This window comes from Diabrotica virgifera, chromosome 9, assembly GCF_917563875.1.
Source record: "Diabrotica virgifera virgifera chromosome 9, PGI_DIABVI_V3a".
NCBI classification, from domain to species: Eukaryota; Metazoa; Arthropoda; class Insecta; order Coleoptera; family Chrysomelidae; genus Diabrotica; species Diabrotica virgifera.
This window is the reverse complement of record NC_065451.1, coordinates 219,577,097-219,604,155: the sequence shown is the minus strand read 5'-3', so window position 1 is coordinate 219,604,155 and position 27,059 is coordinate 219,577,097. Positions and strand designations below refer to the sequence as shown.

At 34.1% G+C, this 27,059-nt stretch overlaps 1 protein-coding gene across 2 annotated transcripts in view; it reads right to left on the bottom strand.

Moving 5' to 3' along the window:
• Positions 1–6,135: 6,135 nt before the first annotated feature.
• The window catches only part of LOC126892053 (uncharacterized), a 28,051-nt gene continuing 7,127 nt past the window's right edge, over positions 6,136–27,059 (bottom strand). For both annotated transcript variants that reach the window (XM_050661485.1, XM_050661486.1), the window contains 7 exons: positions 24,916–25,030; positions 23,387–23,519; positions 19,037–19,155; positions 18,301–18,494; positions 13,113–13,341; positions 10,739–10,891; positions 6,136–6,336 (listed from right to left, as the gene is read on the bottom strand). In XM_050661485.1, the coding sequence (XP_050517442.1) occupies positions 6,175–6,336; positions 10,739–10,891; positions 13,113–13,341; positions 18,301–18,494; positions 19,037–19,155; positions 23,387–23,519; positions 24,916–25,030 (1,105 nt within the window). In that variant the 3' untranslated portion in view covers positions 6,136–6,174. The remainder of the gene's footprint in view (positions 6,337–10,738; positions 10,892–13,112; positions 13,342–18,300; positions 18,495–19,036; positions 19,156–23,386; positions 23,520–24,915; positions 25,031–27,059) is intronic.

Below are 27,059 nucleotides of genomic sequence, written 5' to 3'. Positions count from 1 at the left end.
AATAACCTTTTAAGTATATTTACATCGTTTAAATTACCTATTATATAATAGAAGAATATCTTCTTACGTGCGTACAAAGTACACACACATTCTTTTTTTTTTTGTAAATCAAAACTGGACTACTTATTATTATGCTTGGAACAGTGATCTCGTCGATAATATGGTTTATAAAATAAATTTCAGTTAACATATTCAAAGCTTACCTTAATTTTGACAATGCTCACAATAAACTTGCTCTGCCAAATTGCTGGTATATTTATAGCCAAAAATTATAGACGTTAACAAAGTGTGTTGTGTTTCTTAAAATGTTTTATTATTTTCATGGATCACGATTTCACCCCACGATTTTGGACATTAAGAATTTGTTTTTATTTAACTTCTAATGTTTGCTGTTTCTTTTGAGTTTTCACAGTTTCACGTGTAATAATTTTCTTCTTCTTTAGAAGACGTTGGACTTCATCGTGTTTAAAAATTCCTGAAATATTTCTCTATCGACTGCTGTGCGAAATAATTCTTCTACCGTGGAACCACACCATTGACTAATATTACGCAGCCATGAAAATGTATTTTGACAAATTTATCGCTTTTGTATTTTGACAAATTTATCGCTTTCTCTCCACTTTTCATTTTATTATAAGGCGAAGTAGATTGTATTTAGATCCTCCAATTATATGGCCGAAGTATTCTGTTTTTCTCTTCTTTATGATGTTTATGGACAGACGTTCTGAATACATCATTTGGAGAACATCTTCATTTGAAGTGTACGAAAACCACGATATCTTTAGGATTCGTCGATATCATCACAATTCGAATGCTTCTAATTTATTTATCATTGTGGTTTTTAACGTCCACATCTCACAACCATACAATAATATGGACCACACATAGCATTCCAGGACCTTCTTGCGAATATTCATCGACAGGTTTCCGTTACATAAAATTGGTTTCCAGGTAATAAAAGCCTTAGGTGATATTTCGATCCTGATTATTATCTCTTCATCGCAGTCGCAATTTGCTTAACCAACTGCTAAGGTATTTAAAATGGTTTACTCCTTCTGTCTCCTCTCCATCAAGAGCACACACCTTGATCTACATTAATCTTTCCAACTGTCATCCACTTTGTCTTTGAAATATTGAATTGTAGCCCTCTCCAGTAACTTGCTTCGCTGAATGAAAGAATGGCTGTATCGGCAGCGTATCTGACGTTCAGTCTTAGATCCGAAACAGACGAGCCACTCTGTAGCGATACTGATTGGATCCACAAGTGGCTTAAACACGCGATGTTGTAGCCCCAATGAATTTGTAATGGACGGCCACAGTGGCGAGAATCGGCGACAGTGGCTGGTGATAGTGGCTGGCTACTGTCGCCGCTTCTAAGGGTTGCCTTAACCACTGACATGCGGTATGTCTTTGCTTGCCGAATATATATTTTGTAGTAAATGGTGTTTTATAAAAGATTTCTAGAACAGCATCTGTGTACCTTCAAGTGGTATGTAATTGTACCTTCTCCCAACTGCTGCAGTTTTAGTATGGTTTAGTTTTTGAGCTACGTTGACGTAATGGTAGGGGAGCACAAGCGGGGATTTCTGCAGTTACTCGAGCGCGTCAGATTATCATATGGGGAGAAACCTGGTATCCTGCAGATGTACCTCTACCATATATTGGATCTTAACACAGAGGAGTTCGTTAAGGGGGGCCCGAAAAAAAATCTATCCTTAAAAATACTTGAAATTGTCAGATTAGGATAAGGTAAATTAAGTACACGCAAAAGAGTGTATATTTAAAAAATCTAACGATTTGAGCGGGGCGTAAGGAAATTGGTGAATTAAAAAGTTTCACAAAAAAAGCGAATATTTCGCGAAATGAACGTCAGATCTTAAAACAAAAAACTACGTTTTCAATATTTTTTAAAAATCTATCGGATGATACCAAACATGACACTCCACGGAGAGGGTAGGGGGGTAAATTTAAAATTTTAAATACAAATCCCGCGATATTCCGCAAAATAAACATCAGATCGAAAAACTGCAAAATACACTTATAGTCCAGGGTATTAAGATTTTTTCCATGACACTTGAACAGCCAGGGTACTGAAGCGTTTTTTCGACAGCTAATACCTATAAGAGCAAATTATAACTATTTCCTGCTTAGGATCTGGCGGCCATTTTTATTTATAAACAATTAAGTGTCAAATAATGGAATTTTTCACTTTTTTTCAAATCAATGGAAAACAGGTAAACTTATGGTTTTTTTAGGACAAATATCTTCGAGATCATGGAAAAATCTTTAAAATGACTTATTACAAAGTTTAATATACTCATTTATTGTTATTATAATTGCGAAGAAAGGTCGGAATTGCAAAAAAAAATTTTTCGCAATACCTGTTGTAAAAATTAGTGTACAGCTTTGAAATTTTTGTCAAATAAGGGCTCTTTGGTGCTTAATATCTGATAAAAATTTCAAAGCGATTTATTCAATTGTTTAAATTTTATTTAAATTGTTTTTCCCAGAGAGCATTTTTCTTGCAATAACATAAGTCAGAAAAAAAATGACGTTAGAATCATCTCACAGGTGTCAAATTAAAGAGCATGAGTTATGTTTTTAACTTGGTTTAAAAAAGTGAATAAAAAATGCATTTATTAGTAATAAATAATCATGCAAAAGTATCGTAAATCTTTCCTTATAAACTTTTTATTCTGTTATATAAGAAATTATGCATATTTATTACAATTTTTTATCAATTATGATATAAATAACACTACTTGGTAGTTGTACACTTAAAACAGGGTCAAAAAGTTCATTTTTTGGAAAAAGTTTTTCAAAAAGTTTATAAAGAAAAATTGACGATACCTTTGCATAATTATTTATTACTAATAAATGCATTTTTTATTCACTTTTTTAAACCGTGTTGAAAATGTTGCTCATGGTCTTTCATTTGATACCCGTGGAATGATTCTAGCGTCATTTTTTTCTGAGTTATGTTATTGCAAAAAAAATGCTCTCTGGGATAAACAATTTGAATAAAATTTAATCAATTTAATGAATCACTTTAAAATTTTTATCACATATTAAGCACCCAAGAACCCTCAGTTGACAAAAATTACAAAGCTGTACACTAATTTTTACAACAGTTATTGAGAAATTTTTTTTTTGCAAATCCGACTTTTTTCGCAATTATATTATTAATAAATGATTATATCAAACTTTGTAATACGTAATTTTAAAGCTTTTTCCATAGTCTCGAAGATATTTGTACTAAATAAATCATAAGTTTCACTGTTTTCCGTTGATTTGAAAAAAAAAGGGGAAAATGCCATTTTTTGACAGTTAATTGTTTATAAATTAAAATGGCCGCCAGATCCTACGCAGGAAATAGTTATAATTTGTTCCTATAGGTATTACCTGTCGAAAAAACGCTTCAGTACCCTGGCTGCTAAAGTGTCACGAACAGGGAATATTTTTGTCTTATTACCCTGGCCTATTATTTAATATGTTTGAAAAATCTATCGAATGGTACCAAACACGATCCCCCAAGTAGGTGGGGTGGGGGTTACTTTAAAATCTTAAATAGGAGCCCCAAATTTTTATTGCAGATTTGGATTCTTTACGTAAAAATAAGCAACTTTTATTCGAAACATTTTTTGGAATTATGGATAGATGGCGCAATAATCGGAAAAAACAATTGTTGGAAATGGAAAATTAAATTAAAAAATGGCAAGTCCTCACTAAAATGGAAAATTTTCAGCGAAAATTTTTAATAGGTCACCACAGCGCTCGAATGACTGCACATTTAGCATACTTTACTGCCCTACTATAAAGTTTTATTGCAGTATCACGTACCACATGAATGTCAAGTTTCTATAGTTAAAAGTAGTCGAGTGTATTTTTTGCTATTAGTATGGCAGTAAGTTCATCCAGTTATTCTACCTTCTAGCGGAAAGCACTATTTTACTATTTTTGACTTGCCAATACTCAAGTTTTTTGTAATTCAGGTTATAGAGGAATTTGTAAGAACCTTCACCATTTTTTTAATATCATATCAGATTCATATTGAAAACAAAGCAGAATAGGCAACGGTATGACATACGACATGTCAGAGTCTACGTCCTGAAACATCTTCTTCTTTAAGTACCGTGCCCAAATTTTAGGCTTGTGCGGCATGTAATAGTTGATCTGCTGATAAGGCAGTCCATTGATGAAGGTTTCGGAGCCATGAATATTTTTTCCTACCAATTCCTCTTTTTCCGTCGATTTTTTCCATTGAGTATTCACTGAAGCATCCTGTACTTGCTACCTCTCATTATATGCCCGAGATATTCAAGTTCTCTCTTTTTTATCATCTTGATTAAGTCACCTTCGCCTTGGCCTACTCTGTTTAAGACTTCTCTGTTTGAAATGCGTTGAACCAAGATATTCTGAGCATTCTACGATATGACCACATCTCGAAGGCTTCTAATTTGTTCATCATGTTAACCTTCATGATCCAGGTTTCACATCCATACAGTAATAGAGGATACACATAACATTTTAGGAATTTGATTCTTAGTTGTAAATTCAGCTGAAAGTTACTTAGATCAGATCTAAGTTTCATAAATGCTCCTCTGGCAATTTCTATATGAGTTTTAATTTCTTCATCCGGATTTAGTGTCTCGTTTATCCAACATCCTAGGTATTTAAAATGGTTAACTGTTGTTAAAGGTTCATTATTGACAATTAGTTGCATAGGGCCGACGCCGACGTCTTGTTTGCTAACCACAAGTAACCTTGTCTTTGTTTTATTTATGCCAAGTCAGTAATTGAAGCATTCTCTAGTGACTCGATCTATACGGAATTGAAGATTTTCGATACTTTCAGCCATGATCGCGGTGTCAGCTGCATATCTGATGTTGTTAAATGGCGCTTTACAGCTTGCAAGAAAACTTGCTGCAATTTCTTGCATGCAAGACTTTCAGGCAAGTCTATTGCATGGCCTTTTACAGCTTGCAACCCAGCTTGCATGCAATAAATATAGAAAGTTTTACCCTTAACCTAACTTATAAACTTTTGTTTTTTTTTTAAATTACTTTACTGCTGTTTATTTAACTTAGTAAATTTCGAAATGCCAAGACTATCAAAAATAGCCAAATATAAAAGGAAAAAGGTAGCGGCAGCAGCAACCTTAAGTATTATTATTGCTGCAGCCAGCTTTTTAGTTGCTTTTAGTTACTAGTTTAATTTAGAACGCCGAGATCGGAGATGGTGGGTAAGACCTTGGTTGAACAAGAAGAGAGGTAATATATCTCTAACAGAAGAATTTATCCAAGTAGATGATGAAAAATACTCTAATTTTCTACGAATGAATGAAACTAGGTACATTTAATAAACTCTTGGGAAAAATTGAACACATAGTCACAAAGGAATATAATATATTTCGAGATAATATTTCTGCGAAACTTCGACATTTGACATTGTGGAAAAATCAAACTTCCTACAAATTCCCCTAGACTTGCATGCAAACTTGCAGAGAAAATGGCACCAAACCGATTATCGCGCAATTGCAAGAAGTTGCATGCAATAATCAACTGACCACATACTGCGCATGCCTTTAGGCAACTTTCTTGGGTCTTGCAGATATACTTGCAAGCTGTAAAGCGCCCTTAATAGTTTCTCCACCGATTCGAATGTTAATAGTTTCTCCCCTGATTCGACATACCGCATGTCAGAGTCTACGTGCTGAAATATCCATGTCAGTAATTAAGGGTTAAATAGATGGCAATCTTCTTCTTTACGTGCCATCTCCGCGACGAGGATTGGCAATCATCATTGCTATTCTAACTTTTGTCACTACAGCCCGAAAGAGTTCAGTTGAGCTGCATCCAAACCATTCTCTAAGATTTCTTAGTCAGGATATTTTTCTTCTACCTATGCTGCGTCCTCCTTGAATATTTCCCTCCATAATTAATTTTAGGAGTTCATATCTGTCACCACGTGTTATATGATCCAAATATTGAAGTTTTCTTATTGCGATGGAATCCAGTATATCCCTGCCTGTTCTGTATTCTTGTTAGTACTTCCTCATTGGTTATTCTGTCTGTCCAGGAGATTCTCAGCATTCTTATGTCCAGATGACAATGTCCACATATAAAAAAAGACAAATTCTTAAAAAATATGTTTTATTATTAATTATTTATAAATTTAATATGTTTTTGCAAGTTTTGCAAATCCAATGCGGTTTTCACCAAAGTCAAATTCGGTGTAAACACTCCTCAGGAATGTATCTCCTACCAGCCATGTACCTTCTAGGAGTAGCTCCAATATAGATTGTTTTGCGAAACTGGATATACATAGATCACTATTCTAAAATATAAAGAAGCATGTTTGTTAGTTAATTAGTAAAGCAAATAAGTTGTAACATTTCAATCAACCGATTGAACTCTACACCAAGCCTCGCTTTGTATTTGTCGCTCGTACTATATATTTCTATAAGAGACCCTACTATCGTCAAATTAATTTGTTCAATTCTTCTAAGGTATTTAAGACGATACAAATTTGTTTTCGCTCTTTTTTCATTACCAGGTAAATGAGCAACAATATCCGCATAAATTATTGTGTTTGTGTTTAGGCCGTTAGACATACGGATCCTACCTTGGTAATAAAGCTGTAGGCAAACACTACCTGGAAAAGCAAAATGTAGCACACAGTACCTTGGAGAGCAGAACTGGATCACAACAGCCCACAGTATCCTGGGTTCAGCTACTGATGCATCAGAAGAATTGTTTCAACAAGATAGCCCTAGACTTTCCACAACTACCGACAGCAACGAGTTCTACAGAGATTAGAGCCCTCCCTTGAGAACTTTGTGACTCCTAAGGGAAGATTTAAAGCTGAGTACTTTTATATCTTAATACTTTTTATACCGGTAACCAGCAGGGTCTCTGCCACAGTTTTAGAGAATTAATTTCGTTGCCTAAATAAAAGAATAATTTTTGTCATTATTTTATTTTAATAAATATAGTGTATATAGCATGATTTGGTAGACTTTTTATTTCCTGTACCTTTCTGGGATGGGTGTGAATGAAGGGATAATGAACAGGGAACGAACCCAGGGCTGAGAAGTCGGTCAGAGCACCATTCTGATGGATGGAACGGTGGACGTTTTTCTTTTGAATATCCTAAAGGATATTCGAGAAATTCCTGCCCTCGTTTCTCTCAGAAATGTGGTTTTGCTTAATGCCCTGGTCTTGCTATGATCAGGACGTTACAAAGTAGGTGAAGAGTTCAAAAGAACGGCCTCCCACAGGGAAGCGTTTTAGCACCATTAATATAAATATATACAAACGACCCCACGCCGACTGAAACCAAGCACTTCGTCTATGCTGACGATCTCGCAATATGTGCTTAAGGAAAATTTTTGAAGAAGTGGAGGAGAAACTCGTAACTGCCTTAAAAACAATGACAGCGTACTACCTGCAGAATTCCCTGAGACCCAATCCTTCTAAATCCCAACTCTGCGCCTTTCACCTTCGCGCAAAGGAAGCCAAGCGAGAACTCCAAATTGCGTGGAATGGTACAGTCGAACCCGCAGGAATATCCCGGTATAAGGAATAGAAATTTGAGCCCTCGAAAAGTTTTTACTGGCCAACAATGATCGGTTATTAAAATATCCTAATTATAGGAATACTTTTGCTTGAATCGAAAGCTATTCCAATAAGCGGGTTCGACTGTAATACATTAGAACACATACACCAACTTATATATCTTGGTGTAACGCTGCTTGAGTTTGATTGAGAATATCACTGTTGACAACATTGCATAAAAAAATCCACTTTTAAGACGCTGTAGCGAAATCTCTTAGAGAAAAGAAGAAAGGTCCCAGATCTTCTTCTTATGGTGCCTATCCGTTACGGATGTTGGACACTAACATGGCTATTCTGACTTTGTTGACTGCTGCCCTGAAAAGTCCGGTAGTGGTTAAGTTAAACCATTTTCGCAGGTTATGCAGCCAGGATATTCTTCTTCGTCCTGGACCTCTTTTCCCATGCACTTTACCTTGAAGTATAGTCCGAAGTAGGTCATATCGTTGTTCATTGCGCATTACATGACCCAGGTATTCCAGTTTGCGACGTTTTATGGTTACGACTAGTTCGCGCTCTTTACCCATTCTATGTAGAACTTCTTCGTTGGTAACTCTGTCTATCCAGGAAATCCTCAAAATGCGTCTATAGCACCACATCTCAAATGCTTCGAGTCTCTTCAGTGATGCTTCAGTTAAGGTCCATGACTCCACGCCATATAAAAGAACGGAGAATACGTAGCACTTTAGTAAACGAATTTTTATTTCCAATTTTATATCGTGACTGTTAAAGATTTTTTTCATTTTGACGAAGGCTGATCTTGCTTTCTCGATCCTTATCTTAATTTCCGTCGATTGGCCCCACTGTTCATTTAAGTTTGCACCCAAATAACAAAAGTTGGTGATTTGTGTTATAGGTTGTTGGTTAACTAGTAATTGACCAGGTGGTATCCTATTTTTGCTTATAACCATGTATTTGGTTTTTTTGATGTTAAAATCAAGCCCAAACCTGCTACTTACTTCTGCCACCCTGGAGACAAGTGTCTGCAGACCTTCAAGACTGTCTGCAAAAATGACAGTATCATCAGCCTATCTTATGTTGTTCAATCGTTCTCCGTTTATAAGTATTCCCTCGTCTATGTCCGTTAGCGCTAGGTTCATAATGTGTTCTGAATATGTATTGAACAATAATGGGGACAATATACATCCCTGTCGCACACCTCTTTTTATCTTTATGTCGTCTGTTAACTGATCCCCTACTCTAACAGCTGCAGTTTGTTCGTAATAGATATTGTTTATTATACGGCGATCTCTGCTGTCTAGACCAATTGAATTTAATATTTTCATCAGTTCGTCATGTTTTATTCTATCGAACGCTTTCTGGTAATCAACAAAACACACATATATATCACAATTCACGTCTCTACATCTTTGAAAGAGAACTTGTATTGCAAAAAGTGCCTCTCGAGTACCCAATGCATCCCTAAAGCCGAATTGTGTGTTTGTCATGTGTTCTTCACACTTTTTATATATTCTTTTATGTATAATTTTGAAAAAAGTTTTCAGGAGATGGCTCATAAGGCTTATTATTCGATTACTTATTTTTTATGGGAAATAAGCCACAATTTTACTAAAAAATGAATTTATTAACGTTTCGAAGCCCAAATCGGGTTTCGTTGTCAAAATACAAAATACAGTATTTTGTATTTTGACAACGAAACCCGATTTGGGCTTCGAAACGTTAATAAATTCATTTTTTAGTAAAATTGTGGCTTATTTCCCATAAAAAATAAGTAATTATAAAAATGCCACAAGGAAATAGCTTCAGAACATTATTATTCGATAATCTTCACATTTTTTGGCATTGGGTTTTTTAGGGATTGTTATAAAAGTTTATCTTAGCCACTGTTAGGGTATTTTTCCACTTTGGTATATTTTGTTGAAGATCAAGGTAAGTCTTTTTACTTCGTCTTTGTCCATAATTTTAAAAAATTCTGAGTAGAACTCGTCTGGTCCTGCGGCTTTTCCCTCCTTAATGTTGTTTATAGCAGCTTCTACTTCCGCTTCGAGAATAGGTGGTCCGGTATCGTCATTTTTATTTTGTGTGATGGTGACATTCCTATCGTCTTCAAATGTTGTTGTCACATAGTTCATCCATGTTGTTTTTGTTTCTTCAATATCAACTATTGGATTTCCTTGAGCGTCTGTTAAGTGTCCCGGCCTTTTTGATTTATAGATGCCTGCTGCTTCTTTGATCTTTTTGTGGAGGTTGAAGGAATCATGTTTACGTTCCAACATCTCGATTTCTTCACACTGTTCTTCCAGATTTCTGTTTTTAGCTTCTCTGACAGCTTTTTTTATCTCTTTGTCTAGAAACTGATATGCAACGTAGTCTTTCCGCTTGGATTCTCTTCTTCTGTCCATCATCTGTAATATACCGTCGGTCATCCATGGCTTTTTCTTTTCTGTCTTTTTCGGTCGCAGGTATTGGTCTAATATTTCCTTCCCAATGTTTTCTAAGTGGTTTATTTCTGTGTCAACATCATTAACTACTTCTGACTTGGATATGTTGTTCTTCAGATATTCCCGTACTTCTTGCTTTATGTCATCATCTCTTAGTTGTTTGAGATCGTATCTTATAGGATTAGGTTTGTGGATTTTTTTTAAATTTCAGACGAAACTTACCGACAAGTGGGTTATGGTCTGACTTAATATCTGCACCAGGGTAGGCTTTCACTGATGTTATAGAGTTTTTGAAGGTCCCAGATACAAAACTCATTATTAAAAAAATTAAAATAATAAATAACGACTTAAATCTGAAACATTTCTTGGAACTACTTTCTGGTAATATCCTTTACCTCTGACTTTTACAATTTATAAGCCAAGGGACGACAAATTTTATTTTATTTTATTATTGAATTTTGTATCTGGAACCTTTCTTCTTTTCTCTAAGAGATGTCGCTACAGCGTTTTAAAAGTGGATTTTAATATTATTTCTATAATTCAGCTTAAATACGCAATTGATTTTCGTTTTGGTTCAGAGATGTTCAAGTAGCCCTACTGAAGACGTCTAGAGACAGAAACAGTTGTCTAGGGATGGTGGATATCCTCTGAATCGAAAGGAAACATAAACTATCGTTTACTTTTATCTTTTACACTTAATATGACTTTTCAGTAAATACTTACCTTTACAATATAAGTTGAAGCAGGTATGGCAAACTGTTGACCTCCAAAAGAAAATACTACATCAGGAAGATCATTTAAATTGGTGTTACAATCAATACAATAGACCATTGTATTATTTGGATCATTGCAGGTAGCCACTTTTCCACCAATTACCTAAAAATATTATCATATTAGTATTAACTCGATCGATGAAATTAGACAAATCTGAGTATGTAAGTAATCACTGAAGGTTTAGTCTAGGCGCCAGAGGGGTCACCGTGTCATATTCAATTCTGATGGACAAACTCAACGGTTTCTTATGGATTTTTGGCTGCTGATTACGAATTTCGAGGGTGGATTTCGATTCGAGTGGTCAAAAAATTGTTATAAACAATTTAATTGTTTATAAATTGTTTATAAGGCTCTGGCTCATAAACTAAAAGAGACGAAAAAAAATGTTTCAAATAAAATTTGTTCCTTAATAAAAAACCAAGAAGAAACCTTTTACTAAACTTAAATCTAACAATTAGAACTCAAGATATTGTAAAATTAGTGCACAATGCAAATTGCAAATTGCAAAATAAGTATTTTTCGAAGCTTTATCGATCGTAACTCGGCTTCTGCGCATGCAAATGAGTCTTAGAAGGTGTCGCTTTAAAGCTTAATTAACAGGCTTCCAAACAAAGTTTGTTAAATTACTTGATCTTCATTTGTTTTAAAGTTATACCCGTTTGAAATTACAATTTTCTTAAAAAAATTGTACATTCATTTGTTTATAAGGGTTTCAAGCAAATTTGAGCTATAAACATTTATACTTTAATGAACAATAATGATAGAAAAACTCAAAAGGAACAATTTGAGGTTACGAACATTTTTTTCATGCATCTGCAAATCTGCATAGAGATATACAGGAAATATCAGCTTTTTTACATCTGCATAAGTTCTTAGCCAAATTTTAACAGTTACATGGTGGTACAAGTCTGTTCTTGTAGGCAGTGAAACTAAAACTTTTTGAGGCTTCAGAGTCTAATTATCTATATGATATCCATATAAAGTGGATCTAGTTCTTTTGCAGCATCATCAAGGCCCGTCAATTGTGTGTATGCCGCCACATCATAAATTCTCGTTTTATATGCAATGATGATGCTGCAAAAGAACTCGATCCATTTTTATATGGATATCACATATTGGCTCATTTGCTTGCGTAGAAGCCGAGTTACGATCGATAAAGCGTCAAAGAATACATACTTACTTGACTGTGAGCCAATCTTGCGCCTCATAGCGCGCCATTAAAATATCGACATCTTAGCCAAAAATAAACTTACGAACATTTTCGTAAGCTCAAATTGTTCCATTTGAGTTGTTTTATCATTATTGTTAATTAAAGTATAAATGTTTATAGCTCAAGTTTGCTTGAAATCTTTATAAACAAATTAATGTACAATTCTTTTGAGAAAATTATAATTTCAAACGGGTATAACTTTAAAACGAATGAAGATCAGATAATTTAACAAACTTTGTTTAGAAGCTACTTAATTAAGCTTTAAAAGGACATCTTATAGGGCTTATTTGCATGCGTAGAAGCCGAGTTACGATCGATAAAGCTTCGAAAAATACTTATTTTGCAATTTGAAATTTGCATTGTGCACTAATTTTACAATATCTTGAGTTTTGATTGTCGGATTTAAGTTTAGTAAACGGTTCTTTCTTAGTTTTTTATTAAGGAACAAATTTTATTTGAAACATTTTTTTCTATTTCTTTTAGTTTATGAGCCAGAGCATTATAAACAATTTATAAACAATAAAATTGTTTATAACAATTTTTTGACCACTCGGATCGAAATCCCCCTGGAAATTCGTAATTAGCAGCCAAAAATCCATAAGAAACCGTTGAGTTTGTCCATCAGAGTTGAAAATGACACGGTGACCTCTATTTGGCGCCTAGACTAGTTCCAAAAATACTTTCTAGTTGTTAACGGGAACTGAAAGTCCTGCATTTTATCTACCAATAAAATATTTTTGTTACTTTTGTTTTTAATATTTTCAAAAAATGTTTTATGGTAGGGGAGCCCAAGCGATGATTTTTGCAGTTACTCGAGCGCGTCAATACAGAGGCGTGCGTTGGGGGTAGCCCATAAAAAAATCTATCTTTAAAAAAACTCGAAAACGTCAGATTAAGACAAGGTAAGTTAAGTAACACTAGACCTGAGCCAAAAGTTTCTTCTTCTAGAAACTTCTTTTCTGACATGGAAACTATTTCCTGAGTTAATACTATTCACAACTATAACATCTACTAGTTTGTGGGAAGATGTGACGAAGTCGATATTTCGATTATTTTTGAAAGCTTTGAGCTGATTCATTTTATATGATGTAAAAATAAACAAATAATAGTTACATTGTTGATAGCTTCAACGTCGTCCCATGGTCCAAGGATAACAGAAGTACCAGTATCTATAATAGTTTCACATCCATTTTGACACACGTGTTGGTTGCCTATAGAAATACCTTGCGCCGAAACTTGCCATTCGGGTTTACCTGATATTGGTACGTACGTGAAATCTCCTTTGTAATCCTTTGGATCTGATCCACCGAGCACAAGTTCTCCTTTATCACCAGTGGCAGCTCTGAAAAATAGAAAGTGATGAGAAATTTAGACTAAATTATTTTAATTTGTAATTGGGCGCTAATAATCAACTATACATGAAAACTTTTATCTAAGACATAGTATTTGTCTAAGAAAATCCATTATCAGATAATAAATTAATAATAAACCCTTGACTTTAGACTCTATAAGACTCATTGGGTGAAAGTACTTGCTCAAAGATGTCGTGATATATCTGTCGATATGTACTGTTGTTTTATTGACTTTCAAAAGGCGTTTGATCATGTTGAGCACTCTATATTGATCGGAATTTTGAGAAAATATTGCCTTGGATGTTAGAGACGTTCGCATTATTGCAAATTTCTATTGGAATCAAACATCAGTTTCAATAGGCGGTTTGAAATCACAGGCTCTTGATAAGAAGAGTACGGCAGGGATAGCTTTTGTGCCCCTACCTTTCAATATTAATACTCCGAAAGAAAAGGCACTTTCCGAAAAACAAGAAGAAATTGTGAACGGTGAAGTCATCAATAATTTGCAATGACCGGAGGACACAGTCCTCCTAGTTTCTACTTAAAAAGATCTGCAAACATAACTTAACAGTGTTGAGAGTTGTAAGCAAGCAGGTTTGGATTTAAACATACGAAAAACCAAAATACTCATAGTAAGTAAATAACAGAATATGAACGGTCTATATATAATATGTAAATAGAGTCGAACCCTCTTATAAGAATACCTCTTAAAGGAATATCCCGGTTTAAGGAATAGAAATTTGAGGTTCCGAAATATTTATAGTAGCAACCAATGATCGGTTATTAGAATATCCCGGGTATAGGAATACTTTTGGTTGGCACAAAAGCTATTCCAATAAGCGGGTTCGACTGTGTAGTACCAAACTTGACTTGGTCAATACTAAAGTTGATTAAGTTTGAGAGATTAGTATTGCATCGTCTGCATAACATAGCAATCTCTCAAATAAATACTAATTTACTTTTAAGTTGCAATACTTTTAAGTTGTTTTTTCCATTATTTGGTATCATTTTTTAGTCCTTACTTTTTTATTTCATCCATGATCAGGTTGAACAATAAAGGACTTAATGAATCCCTCTGTCTTACCCCAATTACTTTATAGACCAGTGCAGATAGCTCTAAAATGGACCAAAAAAATATAAAATTAATAGGAGGATGAGACCAATTCCAAATGAAAATACACATATTAGATAACATGTGGAACATTTTTCACCAAATCTGGATGAGGGGAACATGGGTTGGGGGAGCGTTTTTAGGGGTGAAAACGGTTAATTACGATTTTCGGCAAAACGGCACATCCTATCGAAAAAAGTAAAATCGCAAAGTTGTAGGCAATAAAAAGATCTACAACTTTTGTAAATAAACATTTTTCACATAACCTCAAAATATCCGAGAAAATCGGAAAATTCGATGTTTTTGATTTTATTTTTTTTCTCACTGAAAAAAAAAATTTTTTACCAAATATGGTGGAAACTTACCTCTTTCTGTCCCAAACACGCTGTAATTTTTCTGTATAAAAATATTTATTAAAACTCTTGTTTTTTATGTTTAAGGGAAAATGTAAGCATTTTTTCAATTGAAAAATCTCCCGAAAATTTTTTAGCTTTTTTAAAGAAGTTGGCATTTCTTTTTGTTTATTGAAACCTCTATTTTCTGATGGCGTAAAAAAATATATACGTTACTGTGGAAAATTTTGTCACAAAAGGCAAAAATCGGAAATTTTTTTCAACCTCTCATCATTTTTTTCAGATTCTCAGACGTAATATAAGTTGCATAGCGAGCAGGAACCAACGAACCTCTGTTAAAAATTTACTACACTAATGCCGTTGTCTGTGATTTTTAATTTTGTGAATAAATTATAGTTAAAAAAAATAGAAAACACGCTTTTAAAGCACTAAAAATTTAAAAATAAAATACTACTAGCTCTAATTTTAAGTTATTTTTAAATTTTTAGTGCTTTAAAAGCATGTTTTTTATTTTTTTAAACTATATATATTTTTTTAAAAAGTCGGCCTACTTACCTATAAACTACATTTTTTTTAAACTTTTTTCTCACGAACCAAATTAAAAGCCGCAACAACTTTTTTAACGAAAAAGTTTATTTAATACAAAAGAAAGTAATTATTATAATTTTAATGGCCAATTTTTCATCAATTAATTAAGTTTTTGCTTCTTTGATGGCATTTCTTCATCACATTCGGTAATGCTTACAGATTCTGCAGTTTCCTCTAAATCTTCTAGACTCTAGACCATCATGGTCTTCGTCTACATTTTCTTCATTTGGCGTTGGTTTCTCATCCATAATGTCATCATATTCATTAAGGCTATGGGTACATAATTCGCAAATATTTTACGTGTATCCCTACTTTTTCTGTCTTTACACGGCAAATTACGTGTAGTAAAATTCACACTGGTATGGATATGTAAACATTACTAGAATGTCATTCTACTTGAAAATGTCATCACTAATTTAAAGAGATGGGTTTTGAATGTTCTTGGATAACTGTTATTTTTATAATTGCAAATTATTAATTCAGTTAATAAATGTGATAATTTTTTCATTAACTATGTATTCAGTGATTGTAATAATTTATTTGTACAACAAAGACTAATACTCAATCGAGAAAAGAGGAAAAGTGTTAAAGTGATTTTTTAATAATATATTGTTATGGAACGCTTACAATTTTGAACATCTTTAACAACAAAATACTTGGATCACAGAATATATTATCCTGATGTATTCTCTGCTTGGATCTTCCACAAATAATACACAATATATAACTTTTTATTAAGTTCACGTCTTAAATCAATTATTTATCAAATACACTATATATCAATAATATTAAATCAATAACTCAACATATTCCCGATGCAATGTCAAATATTTAAAATTTTTACTGATTGTCAGTGTCTGACTGACAATATATGCTGACAATATTATATTCGGCCGAGTGCGTTGTAAGACAAAGATAGATTTGGAAAATATTACCACGGCATTGTGTTCATTTTTTTCGAATCCTGAAAAAATTAATAAATATTTTTAAAAAATTTAAACGCAGAATGAAAGACTAAATTATTACCGAGGGCCGAAAGTCCCTTAGAATAAATAAAAAGTTTATTTTGAATGATATATTTGAAATTAAAAATCACACTAAATTTTCTCTTAGATTTTCACCCCTGTAACTTATTAAAATAAACATTATAGAAGTTCTCAGGGACTTTCGGCCCTCGCTAATAACGTAATCTTTCATTCTGCGTTTAAATTTTTCAAAAATACGTATTATTTTTCTCAGGATTCGAAAAAAATGAATCCCCATTTGAATAGCATTGCAGCCGAAAATACGTACCGTCCTCTTAATATCAAAAAAAAAATTTTTCTGACAACTTTTATGAATAAAATCTGATGTCATATTTGCAAATTTTTTGTGTCTACTGTCAAATCTTTTTTACCAGACTCCACTAAGTAAACGTTTCAAAGCATTTTCTTTTATTTTATACAACTGCTTATTATCTGGCTCATTGCAGATTATACAAACAGATTCTTCCATATCCATAGTGATAATCTACAAATACAAAATCATGATTTTACAATTTTCTCTTTAAGTAAAACTCAATTTGCTTGTGCAAAAGAAAGAAATTATTGTTTGTTAATATTGTACTGAAGTACCTATTTCTAATTTATTTTGAAATATATTGTATTAAATTATTATTAAAAATTTGTTAATTAAAAAAAATAAAAAAATTTCAGGTTATTTTAGTCATACTATTTATGAAAGAAAATGATAGTATTTCATTGATTAATTGAGAATAAGACACAGGTAGTATTTACCTTTTTATGTAGATTCCACAATTTCCTTTAAAATAAATAAATTTGTCACTAAATTATTTTCAGAAAATTATGTTTAACACCATATAGAGGTATACATTAACATAGAGTGAGCCTACTTTCCGCGCTTCCAGACGACAAGATCTCATGGACTGGTTTGCGGCATCTCTTTCTAACACATTGTATCGAGAATCTGTGATGACATTCAGTGTGAGTATAGGCACGGAAGGGGAGCACAACTGTAGCAGCTTTACTATGCGTAAGAGTGAAACAGCACTAATCCAAATAAAAAAGATGGTGTCGTCACCTCGCTCTGAATGACACTCTCTCTATGCTAATATAACTCTATGTTTAACACGTACGTTTAACACTGGGCTGCACCTACTCGCTATGCAACTTACATTACGTCTAAGAATCTGATAATGGTGAGGGGTTGAAAATAAATTTCCAATTTTTGCCTTTTGTGACAAAATTTTCCACAGTAACGTATATATTTTTTTACACCATCAGAAAATAGAGGTTTCAATAAACAAAAAAAAATGCCAACTTCTTTAAAAAAGCTAAAAAATTTCGGGAGATTTTTCAATTGAGAAAATGCTTACAATTTCCCTTAAACATAAAAAACAAGAGTTTAAAAAAATATTTTTATACAAAAAAATTACAGCGTGTTTGGGACATAAAGAGGTAAGTTTCCACCATATTTGGTAAAAAAAAATTTTTTTCAGCGAGAAAAAAAAGTAAAATCAAAAACATCGAATTTTCCAATTTTCTCGGATATTTTGAGGTTATGTGAAAAATGCTTATTTACAAAAGTTTTAGATCTTCTTATAGCCTACAACTTTGCGATTTAACTTTTTTCGATAGGATGTGCCGTTTTGCCGCAAAACGTAATTAACCGTTTTCACCCCTAAAAGCGCTCCCCCAACCCATGTTCCCCTCATTCAGATTTGGTGAAAAATGTTCCACATGTTATCTAATATGTGTACTTTCATTTGGAATTGGTCTCATCCTGCTATTAATTTTTATTGTTTTTTTTTTGCTATTTGCACTGGTCTATTACTAGTTTCATTGGATACAATTATTACTACTTACTATAATTATAAATACAAGTTTTTATATACTTACTGACTCAAATAAAACGAAAACACTGGTTTGTCCAGTAAACCTTGTTGAACCATATTTTCAATAACTGTAGGAGTATTTTTAGGTGACAGCTCTGAGGAACCTAGTCCTAAAAGACCGTCCTGATTACCTTTCGGGATATTGAGTTCTATAGTTGCTTCACCGAAGATTTGGTTCTTTACCACAATTCCGCCAACCTGAAACAACAAAATTTTAAATAAACTCCATTATAGGCCAGCGGCCTATTTATAGGACACAATTTTTTTTCAACCGAATAGTATACCTGTAGTATACCGAATAGTAAATTTTGTTTGATTATATTACAAACATCTATTCACCCAATATATGCCAGCGTCCTATTTATAGGACACTACAAATTTTACTTTTTTTAACCATTAATTTCAACGTAGAATGAAGTAAACACTTCTGTTGTATGTAGGTATATTAATTTATTAAAATTTATCCACAAGGGAGTGGAAGTACATAACGTTTTCGGTCAAAACGTTTTGTACTTCCAGTCCCTTGTGGATAAATTTTAAGAATTTTAATAAATTAATATACCTACATACAACAGAAGTGTTTACTTCATTCTACGTTGTTTTAACGAAGGTATACAGCCAACTACAGGGTTTACCCATTTAAGTTTTAATTTGTTTAAATTTGAAGGCAAAATTTACCTAAATACCTCCTGTTTTTTTATACAATATAAACTTAACGACACTTAAGATTTGTTACTCACCTCTACATTGTCTTCAGATAAAACGGCATCCACATTTCCTGTTCCATAATCGAAGTGGATTTTTGTATTGTTGGCTCTATATGTTGAAGATTTGCTCGCATCGTATTGTTTATGGCTTTCTAAAAGTAAGGAGTAACGTATAAAGCTTGAATCATACACTGATCAAAACAAGTGTTGCTAAGCCACTGGTAACAAATAATTTCTTTCAACTTTCTCCAGCAAATTCCAAAGAAATCGCTGGCAGAATGTATTTAAAAGATGTTTTTGTCCACCGAAAATTTGTAAGCAGGAAATTCCTCGTAGAAAGCATTCATCTCGAATATTTGTAATTAGTTGGCCAATCAGCCTCTTGTCAATCACGTCTAAAATTTTCGAAAAACTATTAGTAAAAAAACTCGAACCCTGGATCAAAAATCTAATTCCAGACCACCAGTTTGGATTTCGGCCCCATCACTCAACAATCCAACAAGTTCACAAAGTGGTAAAACATATAAATGCTGATTTCGAGGCCAAAAGGTAGGTATTGTTCAGCGGCATATCTTGACCTTAGGCAGGTATTTGACACGGTATGGCATGAAGGCCTCCTATACAAGCTAAAAAGGACATTACCGCACAGCTTTTACATTCTTCTTGAGTCATATTTGTCAGGTAAGTGTTATTTTATTAAATACCAAGATGCAATTTCTAAACTCTATTCTATCAAAGCTGGCATACCACAGGGTAGCGTGCTGGGACCTACCTTGTATCCCTTGTTTACCGCAGATATACCTCCAACTCTTCAGGAACCACTAGAGGAGAGACCACCTACAGAAGAAATTATGCTAGGAACATTTGCCGACGATACTGCAATCTTAGCCTCACACACTGACCCTATTATGCCTCGCATCTCTTCAAGCGTATCTAGACAGAATACAAGATTGGTTTTTGGAATGAAAAATTAAAGTCAATGAAGGAAAATCTATTCATGTTACATTTACAACACGAAGAGGAACTTGTCCTCCTTTAACTTTAAACATTCACCAATTACCATCAGCCACCGAGGTAAAATATCTTGGTATTCATTTGGACAGAAGTGTCACATGGAGGAAACATATCTGGACCAAGAGAAAGCAACTAGGTCTCCAATTCAGAAATATGTATTGGTTAATGGGCCGTTCATCAAGACTATCTCTGGATAATAAATTACTGCTCTATAAGGCAATACTTATGCCAATCTGGACATATGGGTTGGAGCTATGGGGAACAGCCAGTCACTTTATCGAAATCATCCAACGCTTCCCTCAAAAACCCTCAGAACCATCACTAATGCACCTTGGTACATCAACAACAGAATTATTCATCGAGATCTTAAAATGGATATGGTACAAGAAGTCATCAGTAAAACGTAGCTCTGCATACATTGCCAAGTTGGAGGATCATGAAAACCAGTTTGCACTTAACCTCCTAGAAAATTCCCAAGAACAGCGTAGGTTAAAGAGGTTCAAACCACTAGACTTACCATTTAGAGTAAACTTTTAAACTAACTAGTTAGTAGTTATAAATGTAATTATTTTCTACACAACTTTATAAAAATTGTACTTTGATTTTACCAGTGGGTAAAATCTTTCTTGTCCTTAGTCCCTTAGTCAATGTCATTACTTTTGTTTATTGTTGACACTCAACATTTTGCAAAATACTTTTAAATTTACAAAAAAAATGTAATGAGTTAGTATCAAGTTAGTAACCGACCAGAAGGCTCGTCACCTCAAGTTTAGAGTTTGCAAAACTCTCGGGTATTAATTTATATATAGTCTAATTGTAAGCCATATAGAGGAACGCTTTTTTTAGGGTTTCAACTATAGCGTGGTTTATACAGTTATTCAGAGAAAAAGGGACTATTTAAAGAATCAAATTTAAAGATTGCAACGTAATAGCACGCAAGCTCATGTAACTTAGGCTAAGGCCAGACAAGCTACAATTTACGGCGCTGTAAGAGCAGTAAAATGAAGCGCGAATGAAGCAGTAAAATGAATCCCACGGTGAGTGTAGTGGATGGCCAGACCAGGATTTACAGCTCAGTCTGGCCATCCACTGCACTCACCGTCGGACCCATTTTTCGCGCTTCATTTTACTGCACATCCCTTGATTAATTAAATCCGTGAGTAGGGGAACAAGGGGCTTGTTATAACAGGGGTAAATAGTAACAAGGCTTTTTCATAGGTTATTTGGCTGTTTTTAATTAATTTAGCTGATTCAATTTTATTCTCTTATCGTCCTGCAAATGACACCATCTATAGCCAGCCATCCTCCGATAGTTGCAAATGTAGTTTTGTGCATGTGCTTCATTTGGATGAGGTAATACAAAATTTGACACTAATAAAATTTTGGTTATCGATATTATTTTAAACGGAAATGAAACTATCGGTGTTCATTTCTTTTCTAAATTTAGTTATACTTTGATGTTGCTTAACGATTTTACGATTAGGACGATATTTTTACAGTTATTTTAATAAATATACAAAAGTGTGCTACGGGGTATGTTGTAACAAAACGTTGGGGCTTGTTGTAACGTGTTACAAATTGCACTGAATCTTACTAAATTTATTATCTACAATATAAAAACGTATTATTTAGTTTTTTGCTTCCAGAATAAGGCAATATAAAAGAAAATCAGAAAGGGCAAGTCAAAGCCAGGAAGTGAAGCTTACGAGATAGCTTCAGCGGAAGTTTTAGATCATCAATGTAGCATAAGGCAAGCAAGTAAAACAGCACGGACTGTGTCATGTATCTTTATGCCGATATATAAAAAAAAGAAAAACAATAAGAGTCTACAAGTGGGTTATACTAAACCAGGAATATTTTTTACAGTCGAAGAAAAAAGTAAAATGGCTTCGTATATTCTGAAGTGCGCCGAAATATATTTTGGACTAATTCCCATGAAGATGCAAAAGCTGCCTTACCAATGTCCGTGAAACTTAGTGCTAAGCAACTTCCTTCTTCTTGATATCAAAATTATGCAGTTGGTCCAGATTGGGTCCAAAATTTTATGCGTAGAAATCTACATTTATATTTAAGTAGGGATGGGAAAAACCTACCGGTTTAAACCTAAAACCGGTTTTTTTACTGCGCCATAACCGGTTTTACCGGTTGTTTTTTTGTCCCGGTTATAACCGGTTTTTTCTTTTTAAAGTAAAAACCGGTTATTAGGTTTTTACGGTGATTAGGATTAGGTTAGGTATTATTTTGGATCCCACTCATAATTATTATTCTCAAGTAATTATTCCAAACAAAACCATAATTCAAATTTTATTTTATTTTATAAAATACGGAAGCAAACTGAAAGTGCACTCTCACATCAGCCAGAAACAATTATTAAGTTTTATTATAATATTTCCTTCAAAAGGTATTTGTAATCATAATATTTACATAAGAAGTGATCTGGTTGAATTAGACGCAAACATCATCTATTTTTCACACTTAACTCTTGACGTTGAAAGTTGGTGAATGACTTTTTCTGATTACCAAAAATAATGCTCTGACTATGAATATCGAATTACTGATTACGAATAAGAATCTCCAAGAATTTCGATACGTTTTCAAAACGATACACTCATACAGGAAGTATTAAATGAGTTAAAATGTACCTATTCTACAAATATACAAACGTGTTAAAAGTAATACATTTTCTTTCGATAGTATTATACTAATTTTGATCATATTGATATCGAGTCGAATGGAGTATCGCAAACTAAAGTGTATTGTAAATGTAACTTTGTAACCTATTGGATTAAAAAAACCGAAAACCGGTTTTTCCAAAAACCGGTTTTTTTGGCCGGTTATAACCGCCAGGTTAAACCGTAAGCAAAAAAACCGGTATAACCGAAAACCGGTGTTTTGTCAAAAACCGCCATCCCTATATTTAAGAACAACGGACGCCACGTTATTAAGTCAAGTAACATCTTTCAACAGGACCAACGTTGGTATGTTCTTCGAAATATACCCAAAAATTCGAATTTTCGTACTGTTACAACCTGCCCCAATAGATGTTACAACTAGCCCCAAACGCGGGGTAAGTTGTAACAATGCAATTTTTTTGGTAAAATACTAGTTGATTAAAAAATACCAGTCTTTTTAACTTTTATTCAGTTCAATTTTATTCAGAAAGAGTTAAACTAGCGTTTAGTGTTTAATTAGTGATAATTGGGAAAATCGCTGTCAAGATATATTTGATTTTATGAAAATTGTTACAATTAGCCCCATGCTCCCCTAATGTGTAAAACTCACGGGTAAAATAATGGCTGTTATTATCTATTCAAAAATAGTGAATAATGAGCATGTTATTAAGCGGTCGTAGAAAAAATATTTACTTACGGCAAGCATTAGTCTTATCTAACTTTTTTGGGCACTGAGAAGAAGGCACCCAAAGGTCGGCAGATCCGGTGTCAAAAATTACATTAAACTTTTGTGGAGGGGTTCCAATACCGATTTCTCCATAATAACCCATCTGAAAACAATTTAATATCTATAACTCTACATATTATAAAAAAACGTTATCCCTGCCAAGGAGTTATGAAAAAAACGTTATCCCTACTATGTCCTTTGGCAGATGTAGAAGAATGTGCGGTAAGAATTGGGAGCTTAACCCCAAAAGGACTCTATGGTTATACACAAGGGTTATTAGAATAATAAAAACCTATGGGTCGGTAACATGGTGAAGAAAGAAGCAGCAAGTGGGAGCAGTGAGGCTGCAAGGTAAGGCTAGCATATCTGTGTATTACGGGTGTCAAAAAAACTCCTACTGCAGCGTTGTAAGTCCTGCTGAATCTATCACCACTTCATACCTTCATACAGGGCGAAGCCAGATCAGTGATGCACACATCAATGCACAGTCAGCGACATATAAGCCAGATGCATGGTGCTGACAACAGATGAAAGCTAATCGATGAGCTAAAGGAGATATTGTGATGGGACAGCCTATCTATGCAAGAGTTACGAGATATAGCTTTGACAGTAAGTCCACAATTAATATACCAGGCAGGAAAGCTTGGACGGAAGGTGTAGCCATACAAGCTGCTGCAACCTGGTACACTGATGGCTCAAACACCAAACATAAAAAACAGCATTTAATTCTGTAATGTCAATATTCTAAGCTAGTATGGGATTGTGTGTGTACCCTAAATAAACTAGGAGACCATAGCTAGGTCACGGTAGCCTGGGTAAAAGGGCAAGATAGTCATAAGGGCTATGAACAAGCAGATGAATTGGCCAAACAAGGCTCAGCAATGCCATTCGTTGGACCGAGAACCTTCTGCGGCTTTGCAAAGGCAGTAACAATAACGGCTATAAGAAAGTGGATAGCTCATAAATCTTTGGAATGGTGGAGGAATTCGCCAGGACGAAGACAAGCGAAACAGTTCACTACAAAACATTCGCCAAAATTTACGGCAGACCTAATAAGCAAAGACAGGAAAACAGCCAAAGCCATAGTGTCTGCTAACAGGTGTAAGCTGAATAGGTACTCGAAGCTGATGGGATTGTCAGATGATGACCTGTACAGATTTCGTCACCTGGAAGAACAAACAGCAGAGCACATTTTATGTCAGTGTGACAGCTTGGCAAATGTATTGCATTAGGAGAAGAAAACCCACCAACAAGTAGCTACATGGAAGGTTCAGTCTCGAAGCTATTAGACCTTTTAAAAAGGGTCAGGCCCGAGAATGTGATTTAGGATCTAGGATAATCTAGCATAGAGGACCACCATAGATCTGAAAAGGTCGCAGTGGAATATGCAAATATGCCACATCTTTAAATCTATATATCTAAAGAGTTAACAAGAAACTATAAGAAATGATAATAAAGAAAGCAGCGTCAGATTTCAGTAATTACTTGTAATAACTTACATTCTGCTCGTTGGTCAAGGACACTTTTCCTGTCTTTCTTAATTTACCATGTAGTCCACTTCTTACGAGATTACTCAATATGTTTTGTTCATTTTTGACTTTTTTCAGAGGAATTCTATAAAAAATATATGTATGTTAAAATTGTAACACATATGGCTGATCAAATTGTAAGTGGTGTAAATGTACTTAGTTAAAAACAACAGTTAATAAAATTAGACTAGCCATGATAATATCGAATCTGCAATAGGAGTGGTACCACAAGAAGAAAAAAATGGATTTTTGAAGAGAGGAGATATAGTATATATTTATTTTGCCACAAAACTCTAACATACTCACTGGTCTCTAAAAAATAGTTCGGGTTCTATAAATAGAACGCAGCTGTCCCAAAAAATGCTATCCGCATGTCCTCAAAGAGACGATTTTTATTATAACTACTGGATGCATAGTTTAAAACAAGTGGATAGAGACAATGTATAGGTTTTGAATAACTTACATTTTGCAGAAGATACAGTAATAATGCCGGATAAGATCAATGATTTACAGAACGTAATGCGATGCCTACAAATGCTGTCATGAATATCGGCTGAAGATGAATTTAAAGAAAACTAAATGCATGATACAGTGAAACCTCGATTATCCGTCTCTCCATTAACCGTCACCTGTGTTAACCGTCAGGGTCCTTACGTAAGTTGTATTGACTACATAAGCAAAAATTGGGTCATCAATTTTGTTTGAGCATTGCGATAAGCCAAACGAAATCCGCTGAAATGTACAGTGGGGTAACAAATGAAGTTATGGATGAATCAACTGTTTACGCGTTTATCATCTTACGCGGATTAAGTAAAATGTGAAGCATCAGTAAAACAAACAAATATTTCAGAATATTTTAAACCAAATTGATTCGTTTGTATGAACAAAAATTCCTCTTATGTTGTAAAACAAAACATATAGGTATGTAAATAAAATTTGAGAGTTGTACTATCAATTTTCAATTTTTTTAATATTCTGTTAACCGTCTTTTCGATTATCCGTCATACCCTTGGTCCGGTGCCCTGACGGATAATCGAGGTTCCACTGTAATGACTAAATCAGCAGATGTAAACATTCAATTGATTATTGAAGATACTGTAATTGAGAGTGTGGATACATACTTACAAATACTTAGGAACATGGATAATATCTAATAGACCAAGCCAAATAAATTAAGATACGTGTTAAAATAGCACGTGCATCATTAATTAAACCGAAGATGTTTCTTTGTTATCAGGATATAAGCTTAGAGATACGGGTTCTCTATTATTCTTTATGGTTTGGAAGCGTGGACACTAAAATAAGTGTATCTAAGTAAGTTCGCTGCCTTTGAAGGTTTTACTGCAGTAGTGAAGAACTATTTAGAGTGGTAGTCAATAGAGTCAGCATAGCCATGATGATCTCCAACCTTCGATAGAAGTTGGACCTTGAGGAAGAAGAAGGGCATTCTTCTTCTTAAAGTTCCTATCCGTTCCGGATGCTGGCGATCATCATGGCTATCTTGACTTTGTTTACCGCAGCGCAAAACAGTTCAGTGGTAGTCGTGTTATACCACTTTCGTAAATTTTGAAGCCAGGAAATTCGTTTTCTTTCCGGTCCTCTTTTACCATTTACGTAACGTTCTTGATTTCTCAATATATGTCCTAGATATTCTAATTTTTTTGTTTTGATGGTTATGAGAATTTCACACTCTTTCCCTATTCTACGCAGGACTTCCACATTAGTAATTCGGTCAACTCAGGATATGCGTAAGATGCGCCTATACCACCACATTTCGAAAGCTTCGAGCCGATTCATAGATGCAACAGTTAGTGTCCACGCTTCCATTCCGTAGAGCAGAACTGTGAATATGTAGCATTTCAACAGACGGTATTTTGTTTTTAATGATATGTCTCGAATGTTGAAAATGGGTCTCATTCTAACGTATGCTGCTTTCGCTTTTATTATTCGCTGTTTAATATCTGGTTGAGTGGTCCCATTGGCTATTTAAATTCGTACCCAGATATGTATATAGCTCAACTCTTTCGATATTCTGTTGGTTGATTATAAGTTGAGCGTTTAGTATTGGTTTTTTACTAATTGTCATAAATTTTGTCTTCTTTGTGTTAAGAGCT